At 29.6% G+C, this 17,384-nt stretch overlaps 1 protein-coding gene across 4 annotated transcripts in view; it reads right to left on the reverse strand.

Moving 5' to 3' along the window:
- Nucleotides 1-259: 259 nt before the first annotated feature.
- Nucleotides 260-17,384, reverse strand: part of Nedd4 (E3 ubiquitin-protein ligase Nedd4) — a 143,548-nt gene continuing 126,423 nt past the window's right edge. For 3 of the 4 annotated variants that reach the window (XR_015041837.1, XR_015041836.1, XR_015041838.1), the window contains 5 exons: nt 14,077-14,246; nt 11,849-12,077; nt 11,497-11,666; nt 6,608-6,779; nt 260-2,449 (listed from right to left, as the gene is read on the reverse strand). Coding sequence is in view for 1 of the 4 variants with exons in the window: in XM_085819547.1 (XP_085675673.1) it covers nt 2,347-2,449; nt 11,497-11,666; nt 11,849-12,077; nt 14,077-14,246 (672 nt within the window). In the remaining 3 variants the exon portion in view is untranslated. The remainder of the gene's footprint in view (nt 2,450-6,607; nt 6,780-11,496; nt 11,667-11,848; nt 12,078-14,076; nt 14,247-17,384) is intronic. The other variant, XM_085819547.1, reaches the window with a different exon arrangement.

Raw genomic sequence — 17,384 nt, forward strand, 5'->3', positions numbered from 1 at the left:
AAAATAAATATTGGGACTTCATCAAAATTCATTTGTGTCAGCATCATGCTTTTGTCTTTCCACTCTGCCATCTAAGACTGCAAGCTGTAAACGTATCTGGATTCCTTCTATACATTAAATTATGACATAATATATTTAAAAAATGAGATTTTATACACAGGAGTGATTTTGTTATCAGTGCACATAACTGTTTTCTTGGTAATAAAATGCTACTGCATTTGAAAATGCTTGAAGATAATCATTATTAATGCACAAAGACTTATTTCAATTATTACCAATAATTTATTTTCATAATGCACCTTAAGTTAAACAAACTGGAATACAATTTTGTGATCAATTAATACCACAAAATTTAGATAAGGCACATTACCTTTCCAACAGCTTTAGCAGGACTAAGTAAATATAGAGCATGTATTTGTTATTACAAAGTAATATCTACATTCTTGCATAAAAAGTATGCTGCTAATTTATGCTTCAAATAATGATATAGGCTTTTCACTATAAATAAAGCTTTTCTAATCCACGCTGAAAATCTTTTCAATTTGAACAATTACCATGAAACTTCAACATTTCATTTGCTGAATATCTTGAACTCTCATTAAATTTGAATGAATAGAATATGAAGGGGGAAAAAAGCAAGTATGCATGTGTATAGTTAAAATCATAAATATGTAAATAAATTTTAAATTATCACAATTAAATACTTTTATGAAAATAATTTTATGAAACAATAATCTGATTAAATTTGAATGAATAGAATATGAAGAAAAAAACAAGTATGCATATAGTTTAAATTATAAATATGTAAATAAGTTTTAAATTATCACAATTCAATACTTTTATGCAAAGAATTCCAATATTACCTTATTTTATATACATAAATGTTAATGAATGCCTTACAGCCAGCTATTCAAATATGAAGTAAGTCAACATAAAATAATAAAGATAAGTACAGTTGTGAAGAAATTAAAAATTATAAATTACCATTTTGATACAAAAATTAGAATGACAGATTATAAAATGCTTAAAAATTAATATTATATACCACATGCTACATTATAAAAACTTACATCTCACTATTTTGGCTGAAATTTAATGAATTTATAATAATGTTCTGATGATATTTTCCAATTTGACATTTTAAAACACAGTCTACCATTAATAAATTCCTTATATTTCATTTATTATTAATATTTTTGGTTAATACAGTAAACTAGATTTCAAAAACAAATTTTGAGTAAAAATAAAATAATCAACAAATCAGTGAGTATTCTACTTTAGTAACTATACATATATGCCTAAAACTCTTAACTCTGAATGCCAAAAACTATCATATAGTTTTGTCAAAATTACTCAGAAGTAATATCAGTTTTCCAAACTATGGAAATTAACATATTACTAACTTTTAGATAAATTCTTCCTAATTTATAGTATATACATTAGAAGGTTCCTTTTAAAGAAAAGTATATTTAGAAGACCATTTTCTGTAATTTATTGCTAGTTATAAATATTCCTAGGAAAGTAATGTTTTTTTTTTTGAATAATGTGCATAGCTCAAAATGTAATGACCAATATTAAATGGTACTTACTTTTTATGGGTTCCTAAAGATGTAACATTTACTAATGAAAGAACACAGATATAAATTATTTTGAATCAAGAACTGATTTACTTTCAATTTATAATGTATTATGAAAAACCTTTTCTTGTAAGCATTTCAGCTGCATGGAAAGAAATTAGATCAACCTGAAGGACAGTACTAAAGCACACAAAACCAGGACCTTATTTTAACTCTACACATTCAACCTTAATATATTCTAAGATTTTGTACAAACAGAATTTGTTGGGCTCAATTTACAACATTTAAATCGTATATACATAAATTTGACATTTCTTACGCATAAAATATACACAACTCAATTTTATACATAAATCATATGACAGTACATTGCAATAAAGACGTTGGAGCTTTTAAATCATAAAACACATAAAAAAGCAACTAGATCACATATACAGCAGTTTAAGGCTCAATTACTCAAATGATTAAGTCCACAGTTTAAAACTTGAGCAACAAGGGTTGACAAAAGCACGCACAAACCATGGACTAACATTCAACAGCAAAAACAAAATTTGTACAAACATTTTTCTAGCTATCCCTTGCTCATGAAAGATACCTTAGCAAATTTTTTACAAATAAAACATTCAAAAGTTGGAAAATATCCTAAACTAATTTGTTATTATTACATAATATATACACTTTAAATAAAGTAGTCTGGAATCAGAAATTTTCCTCAGTGTTGAGCTCATGCAGGCACACATTTCAGAATTGGTTATTCATGTAATTATAATTAGTCCACACCGCCAAACGTTTCTGATCCTTCAATGGCTTTTATTAACCGATCTCTTAGTTCTTGATAGCTGTCATATGGTGGTAAGTCAATTCTGTTAAAGCTAAGGGGAAAAAAAACTATTGTTTATTATGCAAACAATGTATGTAACATTATTTACTATACAAATTCACAAAACGATAATCTGAAAACAGCAATATTAAACATTTAGTTTTCATAAACCTTGTAAAAGTAAATAAATGTAGCAATACAAATTCTCACATATGTATGATGTACACTTCCTCACATATTCATTTTAATATTTTTTTAAATACATGCATGAAATACATTTTAAAATCCACAGAACCATGTCATTATTCTGAACAAAACACTCTCTCAACCAATTACTGAAAAATAAATGAATGTGCTAATGGAGTTTTTACTTATGAAGGAAGAAAAATTACAAATAAGCTTTTATTTAAAACTCATACACTAATAGATAAACTAACAGGAGAAAAATAATTTATCATATAGTTTAATGGAAACAGATATTAAATAATTATCTTTACAAAATTTATCTCTAGTTATATCTCTTTATAAAATATAAAAGTGTGAAGCATCCTTGATAAATTTATAAAGATAATAGTTTATACTTTTGACAAAGCAATTTGACTAACAAATTTGTAATTTGAGTGCCCATGCTTTTATTTTTCATAGTATAAAAATGAATTTTAATCAAATTTTTGGGGGAAAAGAAACCTTCACTTCTTTGTATACGCAATCACAACAAGTGCATGCAAAATTTGGACTGGATAGATCAATAGAAAACCAGTTTAAAAAATTGATAGCGAGGTTTTGACTATAGCAACAAAAACCACAAGCAAAAGAGGGTGGAGCAACTAGTTAAAAAATTCTATAAAGATGTCTAATTAATAGTTTTTTTTTAAACACTCTTTAATAGTTTTTTAAAACAATCTTTAAAAGAGAGTGAAGATTTTTTTTAACCTTCAAAAATTTCAAATCTTTGTAACATAAGTATTTTTTGATGTCAGAATTTTTTTAAAGTGCCATAAAAGAACTTAATGCATCAGAATAAAACTTTTCAAAACAAAATTAATATAAACTTAAAATGGAAAAACTTAAAACAACAAAGCAAATTTCATTGCAAATAATTTTAAACTCTAATCAACGTTTAAACACTGTTGCTTTTGAGATTAATAACATGAAATGAATAATAAAAGCAAAATCTATCCATAAGAAAAGGGAGGAAGATAGCTTAAGGATCATAGCATTTTTAAATAACAGAATACGTCTGTTGTAAGCTTAATTTCTTTGCAAGAATTCTTTTTTAGCAAGGGAAGGGAGGGGAAATATATAAAATGAATATTAGAGAAAAAAAAGAGAAACTACGTTTGAATTGAAATTATGTTTCCAAGTAAGCCCAAGGAAGAAGTAAATTCATTCTCTTTTGCTTTACTGTAGCATATTTAAAAAAAAAAAAGAGAGAGGCACAGATATTTATCCAATTAATATCCTTTTATCATCATTGTTTTTAAAAGAGGGTGAGGAGATTTTCTTCCAGTCTGTAATTTCAAAGCTTTGAAAAAGATATATTTTTTGTGCTGAAATTTTAAAATAACAGAAGACAAACAATCGAGCAGTTTTTGAAAATTCACCATATCAGAAAGGACATTAAGCATATTAGTTTCATTTAAAGGATTCTTTTCTCCGCTGTATCTAATGGGGCAAAAACAGTAAAATTCTGAGATTTTTAGTTTGCTCATTAAATGTGTGTGAAAAATTGTTTTAATACTGAATTAAAAAATATCTGCATCAAATTTTGAAGAAAAAAATTCCTTCATCACATTGTATTGTCATCTATAAAAAATGTGTGTGCGAAATCTGAGCTCAATAGGTTATCAGAGAATAATTAAAAAAATCATTGACAAGCATTTGATCATAGCAACAGACACCATGAGTGACCTAAAAAAAGCTTATACAGTCAAAAGTCGTTAATTCGGACACCCATAATCCGGAATGATCTATAATCCGGACGTCAAAGCTAAAATCTTTCTGCGCATGCGCCGCGTTGACGCATGCTCATAGGCGTTTAACGCGTCCGCGCAAGACATTTACGACTGCGCATATGTGTCTGCGCAAGTGCAGAATACGTTTTCGCGTCGGACGGCATAAGCTAAAATTATCTAATTATCTATTTCAGTTAATGTTGATAATTGCGTTGTTCCTTAATTTTTGAATTGGATCCGGCTTATTATTTTTTGCAGACTGTAAGAGCAATTTTATAAAAGTAAGCTTGAACTTTCGATTATGTCAAATAGAATTTCCGATGCTGGAGCTCCCAAGGGATCTAGAAAACGAAAGTATGATTCGATGTCCATCAAACAAAAAACGAATTGCTACAAAAAATGGATAAAGGTATATCCTTTGTTTATCTAACCGTTCCGAAATCTGTTTATCAATTTCACGCTGCTCTGCGTGGGGGGGGGACGTCGCGGCGCGCAATGAACTGGAAGTTGATCTGTCACCACTATCGTTATCTTCAGGGCAGATGTTTTTATTTTATTCGGCTTATAATTTCTTATTAAATGTAGTATTTAATCTCGATGTACTCCGTCTTTGATATGATTTAAATCAAATTCCTCGTCATTATAAATATCACGAATACAAATCAAATAGTTTTCTGGTTGCAATTTTCTAATTTCGGCTATGCGTAAGGTACGCACGCATGCGAGCGTTGAAAGAAATGTTTAATAAAGTAAACAAATAAATATTAAGCTTTTTTTTGTAAATTTTGATACCCTTTAGATCATAATTGCTCATTATTTTATAAATTACGGTTTCATATTTTTAATTTTATAATTTCTGCATGCCATCTTGCCAGATTTAGACTGATGATCTATAATCCGGAAAAATCGATAATCCGGAATCGCCGAAGTCCCGACGAGTCCGGATTAAAGACTTTTGACTGTACAAAACAAGTTTGTGTTCCCTTTAACAAGCAAAAAACCAAACATCAAAGCGACAATTATCTGGATAAATACTTGAATCATGACCAGTCTTACATACTGCTGAATTCTAAGAAAGAAGATTTTTTTTGCAAATAAAAAATGATTACTTCCTTCAGTGAAAAATATTTCACATTTTCATTTCAACTGACAGGCCAGAGACATCATAAAAACTCCAATCAATCATTAACTAAAACATCAAATAAATTCAAATGAAACTACTATCATGGTATGCTTTGTCTAAAGCGTGCATTTCCCAACCTCTTACAGGCAAACTGAAAAATAAAGCAGCATGTATCAATGTATATAAGAGTAAGCTTGCAAAAGTTGTCTAAATTCAAAGAGAAGCATGAAGACTGCGATGTAACTTAGTAATAAGCAAATAATTTCAATTCATATTGGAAATAATAATTCATTAGTGTTGCATAAATTAAATACATGCATCTTAAAAACAAACTACCTCTGATTCTTCAGGAAACTGTCCAATTAATTTACCATAACTAAACTTACTTCATAGCTCATAGTTTTAATTGCAATTACAAAGTAATTACTGAAACTAAAATATAACCATTCCAAAAATAAACAAATTTTCTTCACTGCCTCTGAATAATAGTTCTAAGATTTTAATTTACATTTGACATGCCAATATACTATCAGTTACATTAAGCAATGCCCCTTTACAATTTTTACTCAGCAATTTTAGATAAATTCTGAAATGATACTTGTTATAGATGTATTGATGGCGCTTAAAACTGCTACACCATAAAAGAAAGCAGACAACAGATGAAAATACATTAAAATGGAAGAATGAGAAAATTAATTTAATAAATTCTGAGGTAACGAACATGTGAAAATCAGTAGTTGAAACATTCGCTTTTGGCAACAACAGCTGTTGTTACAAGCTATTGTTACATGGTTCAGTTGAAAAGCAGTTATAGGTACTACAATCTATGTGACTTCAAGTCTATGTCATATGTTGTTAGCTGGCTGGTGCTGTCATACTAGTCTGTATGTAGTCATTGATCAGCTGATTTCAACTGGTAAGACCTGAAGAATGTGTTGCCCAAAATAAACACCCTGAGTATTCAGGAAGCATAGGATAATGTGGGAAATATGTAGTTTTGCATTATCTTGTTGAAAAGTGGGGTGATGGAGGTCTGAAGATAGGACACAGCCACGGACATTAAACCTCAAGAATGCTGCAATGTTTCATCAAATTACTAAATACTGTAATTTAGGTTAATGACACCTCATACCTTCAATTCATTTGCTGGGTTGATATGAAGATAGAGAAAACAAGCTTCCAATATTCTTCCCTTTCAGTGCTTCAGCACATGAATATGGCCATAACGATGCTGTTGTGTGTAAGCAAAAATGGGATTCATCAGAAATAACATCATCACACCATTGATAGGTCTACGTACATTGCTAAAAAAAAAGGAGGGACAGTTCTATATTTCCTGTTCTACTGGGCCGATTGACAAAATTCAAATTGCATTCTTCATGTCTCGAAACTACGACTTAGGATATGTATTAGATTTATATATAACACTATTCTAACATAGGTATTTTGACACAAAATCGGACTTTTTCTGAGATAACATACCAATTTTTTTACATATTTTGATTCTACGACTCAAATTACGCCTAAATATGAAATTTTGTAAAATTTGGAGTGAAATTTACAGAGAAATTCACAAATTTATGTTGGCGCTTTTTGTTTCAGTTTGCGCCAAGAATAGTTTACTTGGCGAACTACTTAATATATGGCAACCTAGTTTCCTTTCCTGTGAGAGGGAAAAAAGTCACAATTGTTCCTTTTTTTCAAATAATAATCTTTATATTATATTTTTAATTACATCTGTTATTATTTTAAATAATTTTTTCTTTTTCGAATTTTATTTTAATTGTTTAAGTTGCATGGTTTTTTTCGAATAACTGTTTTAAAAATTTCTATTTACCTATTCGAACTGCGTAAATAAAGGTGCATCTTTTTTTTTTTTTTTTTTTTTTTTTTAAATAGTTTTCTTTATATATATATATTTGTCATAGTTATTATTTTATATAATTTTTAAATTTTTATACTTTTATTTTAATTGTTTGTGTTTCATTGTCTCTTCAGATAATTGTTTTAAAATTTTCTATTTATTCATTCGAACTGAGCATTTTAAATATATTTATTAACATAAATTTTCTAGGATTTTATTTTATTTAATTTAATTGCGTTTCTTTCGGAAGAATACTTTGTGTCCCAGACGACGATGCATCTGAAACATTAAAAGAGAAAATACAGTAAAGCACAGTTAACACGTCTTTCAATGTTCCGTTTAGAAAAGATATATAAATGAGAAAGATGTATAACCGACATTTTAACTTAGGATGACTTGCATATATTGTTTTAAATAGCTGTAGAGACATTAGGTATTTTTTAGAAGCAGACGAGATGAAAACTTAGCAACGCCTTCGCCGGAAATCGAACTGCAGACCTCTTAATTATGCGCTGAGTGTGCTGACCACTACACCACGAAAGGTAGCTATGAAGGCGGAAGAAATATATTATTATATAGCTTTAACATTGTGCTCATTGCTTTACACAATTTTATCATTCTACATTAAGTTTCTTAAAATGTTATTCATATTTTAATTAAATATTTTATTTTTGAAATCGCAAGAATCAAATATCATAAGATTAATTAAAAAAATACTAAATTATATGCAAAAATTTATTTTTTTCTTCTTAATGGCTTACTATTTTTCTTCATGCATTCAGCAAGTATATTAAAAAGCATCCAACTTTTCAAAACATCTTCGTATTTCTGACATTCATTTTAAATAAACTTATCACCTTCCATTTCATAAAGGCCCACAAACACCCAAACAGCAAAGTTGCTGAACACTGGTAGTTCGCTCCGGGGTTCGAATCCCGGCAAACGGGCTGGTTGCATGGGCGTTTTTGTGGTTTTTCTCATTGTAACATATATTCCAGATAGTTTCCCTTAGAAAAGTTCTTCACGAAGGCATCCTTCCTTTTAGGCAGATAGCCCTGCTTTGCCGCAATTTAATAATCCAGTTCAATCCATTTCATCAGTATTTGGTCAGAGCTTTTATCAGTCTTTAGTGGCTAAGCATTTTCAAGACATGAGATGAAAGGAAAGAGGGAAACCGTCTTTAGATGATATCCATATACGTTTTAGAGACATTAGGATTTTTGGACGCAGATGACTTGAAAAATGAGCAATGCCCTCGCCGGGAATCAAACTACGCCCTCTCAAATACGCGCCAAGCATGCAAAACACTACACTACGAAGGCACACTAAGAAGGCGGGAAAAATACCTTATATACTTCCCCCTTAAAGGGGACCCAGTCGCCAAATCCTGGTGGTAAAGAATCATCATTCACCACCTTTTAGTTCGGGCAGCACTGCAGAAACATTATGGGGTGGGGAGTAGAGGAAATGAAAAATGAGCAATGCCTTGAAATTGAACCACGCACCTCTCAAATACGTACCGAGCATGCAGACTACACCACAAATGCAAGCTAAGAAGGTGTGGGCGGGCATTGGATAAATTCCTGAATCTTCGAATAATTTGACTGAGAAATCATGGTATGTTCTGTTTATGATACGATATGATGTAATTTAAATTTATACAACCATATAGTCACAAACCAGTCGCTCTTCAATTTAATCTGCAATGATATGGATTTTGCTTTTCTGTTAGTACTAACTCAGTTGCTGCTATTTGCTGGTATGCATGCCCAAGTGTTTTCTCTTTGAACACCCAACTTCTTTAAAGTAGATTCCCCGTTAAATTTTTGATTCCCCCCAATTTCCTTCATTACTTCTACATTTGTTTTCAGTGCTGACACAAGAAATTTAAGATTTTTCGATTGTTACACTTCCATAAATTTTGTATTCCTATCAATTTTTTTTAAATATATGCATGCAAGTTTAAAGCAAAGTCCAAAGGATAATTATTTGAAACAAAAGATTTTTGTTAAATAAAAAAGAAATAAACCACTCCAGCAGCGGTTATCCTGTACCACAGAGTGGCACGATTTTTATATCGGGTGCAAACAATCTAAATCATATTATTTAGTTTTTAAAGCCTAATAATTTCTATATTAAAGAACATTTTTTTACATAATCTACTACACAAGACAAAATTACTATTTAAAACATTCTTTCTAAAAGGATTAATGTAAATATAATGTAAATATATATATATATATATTTAAAGCTGGGACATGAACCAAACTGTCAACGTCCTGTATGCTTAAAAACATTGTGAAAATAGACATCAAACAGACTTTCTCAGTTTTAGACAACTCAATTTAAATGAAGTTAAAGCAAAGTAGCATACGATCACACGGCGAAGGTAAAAATTTATTCTTACAAACATTTTAAAAAAAGGAAGAAAGAAATTTTTTAAAAATTTAAAAATTTGAATAATATCATCTGTAATTAAAAAAAAAATAGCTTTTCATATGGTATTAATAAATATTTACTACACATCAGTGAGGGGAAAAACTCATATAATTAATCCTTTTTAAAAATTTATTTGAAATTTAAGGTTAAAAATAGCTGTGGCAATTCACTGTAACAAAATCTATAAATCACATTTGGCGTTATTATCATTCAAAGGAAAGATGCCAAATTTCAAAACGCGAAAATATGTAAATTCGTGTATATCTTAGAAAATTTTTAATATAAAACTCTAATTTTTTGCAGGTATGCTTAGAACTACACCTACTTTAAGATGATGGTCAAAATTTTTTAGGTTGTAATTCAAAAATTTTTTTGAAAAATTTATAAAAATTATTTAAAAATAGAAATTTAAAAAATAAAACACAAAAAATGAGTGAATGTGTTTTGGAATGAACCTAAATTTCCAAATGTGAAAGGAAAAATCAAAAACGTTTAATAAAAAAAGAGATATTAATAAATATATGCCGAATTCAATTAACATTGAGAAGCTAAAATTTTGAGATTTAATTTTTTAAAAACTACTCGTACGATTTTTACAAAACTGGCACTCTGGCATAATTTGAGTCGTAGAATCGAAATATGTAAAATATTGGTATGTCATTTCAAAAAAAGTCTGATTTTGGGTCAAAATACCTATGTTAGAATAGTGCTATATATAAATCTAATATATATCCTAAGTCACCCTTTCGAGACATGAAGAACGCAATTTGAATTTTGTCAATCGGCCCAGTAGAACGGGAGATATAGAACTGTTCCCCCCCTTTTTCTTTCTTTTTTTTTTTTTTTTTAGCGGTGTACATCACTGAAAGCACTATTTTAGGCACTGATTCTTGTGCTGCAGCTTCAAGAGAATCAAACATAATGGTTGCCATGTTGACAATCCATTAGTTGCAGATTTCATCATAATGTATAATATTCATATAATTGGTTCTGTGGAACACCTAATTTCCAGATCTAGGGTGTGTGAGGAAACTGTATGACTATAATAGTATGTGATGAAGCTGTATAACTACAAGTATGTGATGAATAGCAAGCAATATGAGCAAGATTTCTATCATTTCGAGCACTGAAGAATGGGTGCTTGAGAGATCACACAGTTGTGAAGCTGTGTCCTCCTGAACCCATCAATTACATATTCTCATATAGTGACTCACATTTTAAACACTTATGATTTTTAGTTTTATTTGAAACTATCAGTTACTAAATATTAGTAAAATGACTTTTTCTTTCATGTATATTGTTGATTGTCTTTATTACAGTTGTTTTTGGAAAAGTTATTTGAAATTTTTTTTAATAAAACAAAAATTGTCTATTAAAAATATTCTGAAATTGAACTTGCATGCATATTCAAATTTTGAACAAGCAGTTTATATTTAATAAAAACATAAAAAAGGACATTAAATAATTCAGATATCTTTTAGCAAAAATTACACTTTTCATGCACTTTGGATGGATTTAACAAATTTCAACAACCTTATTCACTGGGATTTAAACCCAAATCAGACAGCAAATCATAGTGGATAGCAGTTCTCAACTGCTTAACCACAGTGAGCATGGAAAATAAGAATTTGAGAAAATTTAGGTTTATACAATGGGAAAATAAAACTACAGCAATGTATAAGTGAGTAATGATTGACTGAAAAAATAGCAAAAATTACCATGTATGTGATCGAGGAAGGTTATCTGTGGAACCCCATTTCTCTATAGTGAAAAGTTGAGGGCCATTACTACCATACAGTTCTTTAAAGCCATTCATGGGTACTCTAGAGGTTCCAGTAACAAACTGAAGCAATCTTGCTCTCATTTCATTAGAAAATGACATGACCATCTATAAAACAAAAACAAAACAGCTTCCTTAATATTAAATATGATCTAAATGAAATCAAAGATACAAATTGCAAAAGTCCTACAATTTACAAATTAAAATACTAACATTTGAATTAAAATACTAAATTTTAAAGAAACAATTCTGTCTAATGATAAGTGAAAAAATTTACTCTCTAAACTTACTCTCCAAAACCACTGGATTACAATATGATTAGCATGGTAATCCCCTTTGTAAACTGTGTTTTGTTTCCAATCTTTCACATCAATTTTGCCTATACCACACATTAGCAATTCTAATTCATTTTCATCAAATAGCTTTATCAAGTGCATTGGCACGACTTCTCCAAAACCTTCCAGAAATGCATTCATTTGTGGTTCTATTCTTGAAACAAATCTCCACTGAATAACTAAACTAAAGGAGAAAAAATACACAATTTGTTATTAAGATTCAATACACTAAAAAAGAGAAATTTGTTTAAATTATACAATTTGTTACAACGAATTTTATTACAAATTTAAACAAAATGAAAAATACTGCTCCTTACAGTTCACTTTTACACTGGGTATAATAAAATAAAAATTATTAAAAATTAAATATAATACATATATATCTGACATTTTAAATTCACATTCATTCAGAAAGAAAGATTTAAATTTTAATAAATTTACATTAAAGAAAGATAAATAATATATGAACGTACAGAAAAAATATCTAAATTTCCATTACAAATTTTATATGACTTCCTTTAATTCTACATACATAATATCAAGGCAATATGAAAATTATTGCCAATATGTCAATGATGACTGTTACGAAAGCAGCAGAGATGTGTTCTTTAAGTTCATTTATGCTTGTGAGTTTAGGCAACACAAACACGTAACTTTTCCCATACCCTCAAAATTAATAAGTTTTAGGAAGTCATATCTGCTTATGTAGAAGGTCAGTTACTTAAACTCAAATCATCTCATTCACTGTCCCTCACAGATATCATGCTAAAGACAACAAACAAATAACTAAAAAAAAAAATCTGAAATTTTTCAGATTTTAAATTACGTCCAAAGGGGCGTTTTTTTAACATTTTGAGTGTTACCTTTATTTATTAAATATCATGTTCTTTGCACTTAAACCATAAAATTCAGTTCAAGAGCAATATCGCAAAATAATGTTAAATTAAGCATATCTTTAGAATTTCCGATATACACAGTCTCGCGAGCTGGAGATAAAAGTATTTTTTTTCTATATAACGTTGCCATTTCTCGCTTTTAAAGCATTGAGTTTGTAAATCAAAAATTCGTTAAAGTTTTACAAAATATAAAATCTATAATAAAACAAATTCCAAATTTGGGATTTCAGATGCCCATATTCGCAGTAGGATTTCGTCATTCAAAATTCGATGGCTCTATGTACCATTGTTTTATCACAATGCGAGAAATAGACAATCATTTATGCAGATTTTTAGTCCAAAGGGGCTTTGTCCCTGAAGGACTATTGTTTTCGTTTTGCGTTGGACTCCTATAAACGTCGGTTCACTTTTCAAAATGTTGCCACAAAATGTTAGAGTCCTGCATTATATTTGAAGAAATTAAATAATGAAAAATCTGCATAAATGATTGTCTATTTCTCGCATTGTGATAAAACAATGGTACATAGAGCCATCGAATTTTGAATGACGAAATCCTACTGCGAATATGGGCATCTGAAATCCCAAATTTGGAATTTGTTTTATTATAGATTTAATATTTTGTAAAACTTTAACGAATTTTTGATTTACAAACTCAATGCTTTAAAAGCGAGAAATGGCAACGTTATATAGAAAAAAAAATACTTTAATATCCAGCTCGCGAGACTGTGTATATCGGAAATTCTAAAGATATGCTTAATTTAACATTATTTTGCGATATTGCTCTTGAACTGAATTTTATGGTTTAAGTGCAAAGAACATGATATTTAATAAATAAAGGTAACACTAAAAACGTTAAAAAAACGCCCCTTTAGACGTAATTTAAAATCTAAAAAATTTCAGATTTTTTTTTTTTTTTCATTATTTAATTTCTTCAAATATAATGCAGGACTCTAACATTTTGTGGCAACAGTTTGAAAAGTGAACCGACGTTTATGAGTCCGACGCAAAATGCCAAAACGAAAGCAATAGTCCTTCGGGACTGAAATCCCTTTGGACTAAAAATGTTTGGTTGCTTAGATATAAAAACACATATTTAAACAACAACCTTTTTTTTTAAACAGCTCTCCTTTTACATTCATATGCTCAACATAGATAAAATGTACTGCTTGACAACATTTTCTCAATTGAATGTTATCATTTATCAAAAATATTATAGAGCCAATGATACAAAAAAACTTGCATCAGTCTATCATAATACATTAAGAATATGTAAAGAAATGTATTTACTTTATGTATTCCATCTTATTTTCTTGAGTTACTGGAATTTCACTACCATTTGGTTTTAAATCTCTCTGCTGCATTTGACCAAATAAATCTTCATCTACAGAAAACCTTAAGTCCAAGTCGGCAGGATCATTCTCCATAATCCATAACAGTGAATTATAATATTCAGAATCCTATAAAATTAATATTTCAGTGTAAGGTATCCAATCCTAGAGGAAAAGATTCCACAATAAAAAAAATATGCATATGTTCTGAAATAACAAGGTTCAGTTTGAAATTTTGTATTTCTGACAGGCATAAAGTATTATTTATTAATTTTGAGCTTTGCATAAATTTTATGCATTGTTGAGAATGAAGGGGCAAAATTTAATTCAGGGTTTTGATTTACCCAATGCAGGATGCTTTGTAAAGTTCATGAAGACAAAAGTCATCCTGAAAACATTAAAACATTTTACAAGGACAGACACAGCAGCAAATGTTTCCTCATGTAGCTAAACTAAAAACTAACTCTTAAGTTCTCGTATGCATTTTAGCTGATGTCACTTTCACACTGCCAGTGTCACTCTACTGCAGCTTCTTCAGTACACAACATCCTTCTAAGATTCCTTCTTATGTGTTTTCTTAGATTCCCCCCCCCCAAGTAAAAAAAAAAAAAAAAAAAAAAAAAAAAAAAAAAAAAAAAAATTGTATTTTGCTGCATTGTGGCCTTTGGTATATATCAAAAAAGCTTTTTCAATGCTAGCATATGTGATAAATTCTAAAATAATCAATAATATTGGGTATCATTTCCATGAGATTAAGTCCTTTAAATACATAAATAACATTCAAAGATCTTTTCCTTCTCTGAGAGCTGTAAGTACCAAAGAGTAGGCATATCTTTGAACTTTTACTATCTAAATAATTACTGGCCTGTGAGGCAAATAATGGCATTCATTATTCAATTTAAATTCTAGTATGGATTCAATGATACTCATTTGTTCCAATTCTTGGACTACCTTTTCATTAAAAGAGTTTACCATTTTTTTAACTTATAACTGTTTCAAGTCTCTTCCTGGTTAGTTCTTTATTACCAGATAAATGTGCACAATTGCAATTTCATGACAATTCCAGCTAGAAGAATTTTCATTTTGTCTTCAAAATTAGTTAAACTATCTTTCCCCTTAATAGTTTGAGAGTGGTAGGTGCTACTAAAATTTCATATGCCCATATTGCTCAAAAGAATATTTCTAACAGACACTGACAAAGTTGTTAAAATGCTATCGTCTACATATGAATTCCAATTACCACTCATCCAATGAGTCCCAACCTAAGTTTAATTTTCATGTTTGAATTTAGCTTAACTAAATTTTCAGTCAACAATTTTTCCTTGGTGCCGCATTCAAAAGATCAGTCTCGGTTTCTTCAGAGAAAGAATCTATTAAATCTATTTCATTTTAAGTCCTTTAAAATTCCATAAACATTAATTTTCAGAATAAATATGCATATCCCCCCCCCTGAAAAGCTTCAAAACTGCAAGTATATGTATGACCTTTTTAAATTACTGATTTTGATAGAAAATATTTCATATTTCTTCAGTTTCGTTTCATCCACTCACCTAAACAGCACATGGATTACACTTTCATTCCTAAGTGCAGGAACATTCAGTAATGTCATAATTCTTTAGTACTACTTTGACTAGCCAAATTGCAAAGAGCACAAATTCCTCTCTTGAGCCTAAATGACTATGAAAAGAGTCTGCAAGTATACAGCTTCACTACTACGGCAATTAGGGAGGGGAAAAAAATCCCGCTTGGAAGTTTTCCATAAAACTGGGTTATTCAATACAAAACCAAAAAATTTCTTTTGCATACCCATTAAATTCTATTAAAATAGTTACGTACTCAAATTTCTAAAGCTTTCTGAAAACTGATAGTGTTTCTTTGAAATTAATTATAAATATAATGCTCTTTATTCTTTAAACCTTTTTACAGCATCTTCTTATTTGATTATTTAAATTAATTTATTTAGTGACAAGTTGCACAAAACGTCATCTACAGGACGAAAAACTGTTGAATCAGCATATGTTAAATGTTTGCAGGTCAGATATTTTCAAGAAATATTGTTATTGTTATTTTTAAAATCAGATAGGATTCTCTAACTGCATATTATAGCTATATGCAAGAATGTAGCCAAGCAGTTTCTGAAATATATCTTAGAGAAATTAAGTAAGAAAAACCTTTAAACTCTTAATTTTCTTATAGTAAACAATGTAGGCAGGTCAAACTTAAAAAAAAAAAAAAAAAAAAAAAAAAGGCAGGTCCTAAATAAAGTTAGGCAGGTCAAACTAAAAAAAAATGGGCAGGTCCTCTACAAGTGAAACAGAGTAAATACTTGCTGATGGCTGTGGGATGCTTAAAAACAATAGCATATAAAAACCTCCATTCCTTACAAAAGGTTGCTGGCTTTTAGCATTGTACGTATAAGTTATTAATTATAAATTAATGGCTATAAATATTCTTCATTATTCTTTCTTTCTTCTTCAACTGCACTACAGCCTATCATAGGCCAAGGCCATCTCAATAAGGTTTCTACAAGTGATTCAATCAGATTCTTCAATATCACATAAAATTAACACTAATAACATATATTCAATTTAGGTCTTACAAATTTAGTGAATAAAAATTTACATTACCCCACAATAATAAAATAATATAACACAATATATATATTAGGGAAAAACTTTGAATGCGTGTATATGTGTGTGTTACAGCACATTGTGCTTATCTATCTATGGCTAGAGGAATGTGACTAGTAAGCACACTCACAGATATTCACAGCCATAGCTGACTCTCCTAAAAAATAAATTTTAATACTAGGAGTATACTTATGGAGACAAAGGGCACATGCTATCACTGCCTGCACACCCCCAAAGGAAAATATGCAAGTAGTACAACAATACATAGTGAAAATAACTGGGTCGAGTGCAATAAAAGATAATCTAGTATTCTCAGCATATTGTAAACACTGGTTTAGAGTTTTTCCTCTCCGTCTCCGGGCTTTGGGGAAATCATATAACACATTTTACAAACAATGACCAAGGAATCTCTTTTTTAACTACATCTGCACAAACTTCTCTGGTAAATATTCTGTTCTTTTTTAACTGTGAATTCCTTTCATTGATTTCTGTGAATGAAATGTGATTAAACTTTATTTACATAAATGAGGCATAAAGAAACAGTACAAATTAAACTGGTTTTTATAAAAGCATTTCTTTGCATCAAGATGATCCTCTTGACTGTCTGTAATCAGATTTTCTTTTTCTTTTTTTTTCT

The sequence above is a fragment of the Stegodyphus dumicola genome, chromosome 6, assembly GCF_044657685.1.
Source record: "Stegodyphus dumicola isolate Sdum_Otavi_A_Nest chromosome 6, ASM4465768v1".
NCBI classification, from domain to species: Eukaryota; Metazoa; Arthropoda; class Arachnida; order Araneae; family Eresidae; genus Stegodyphus; species Stegodyphus dumicola.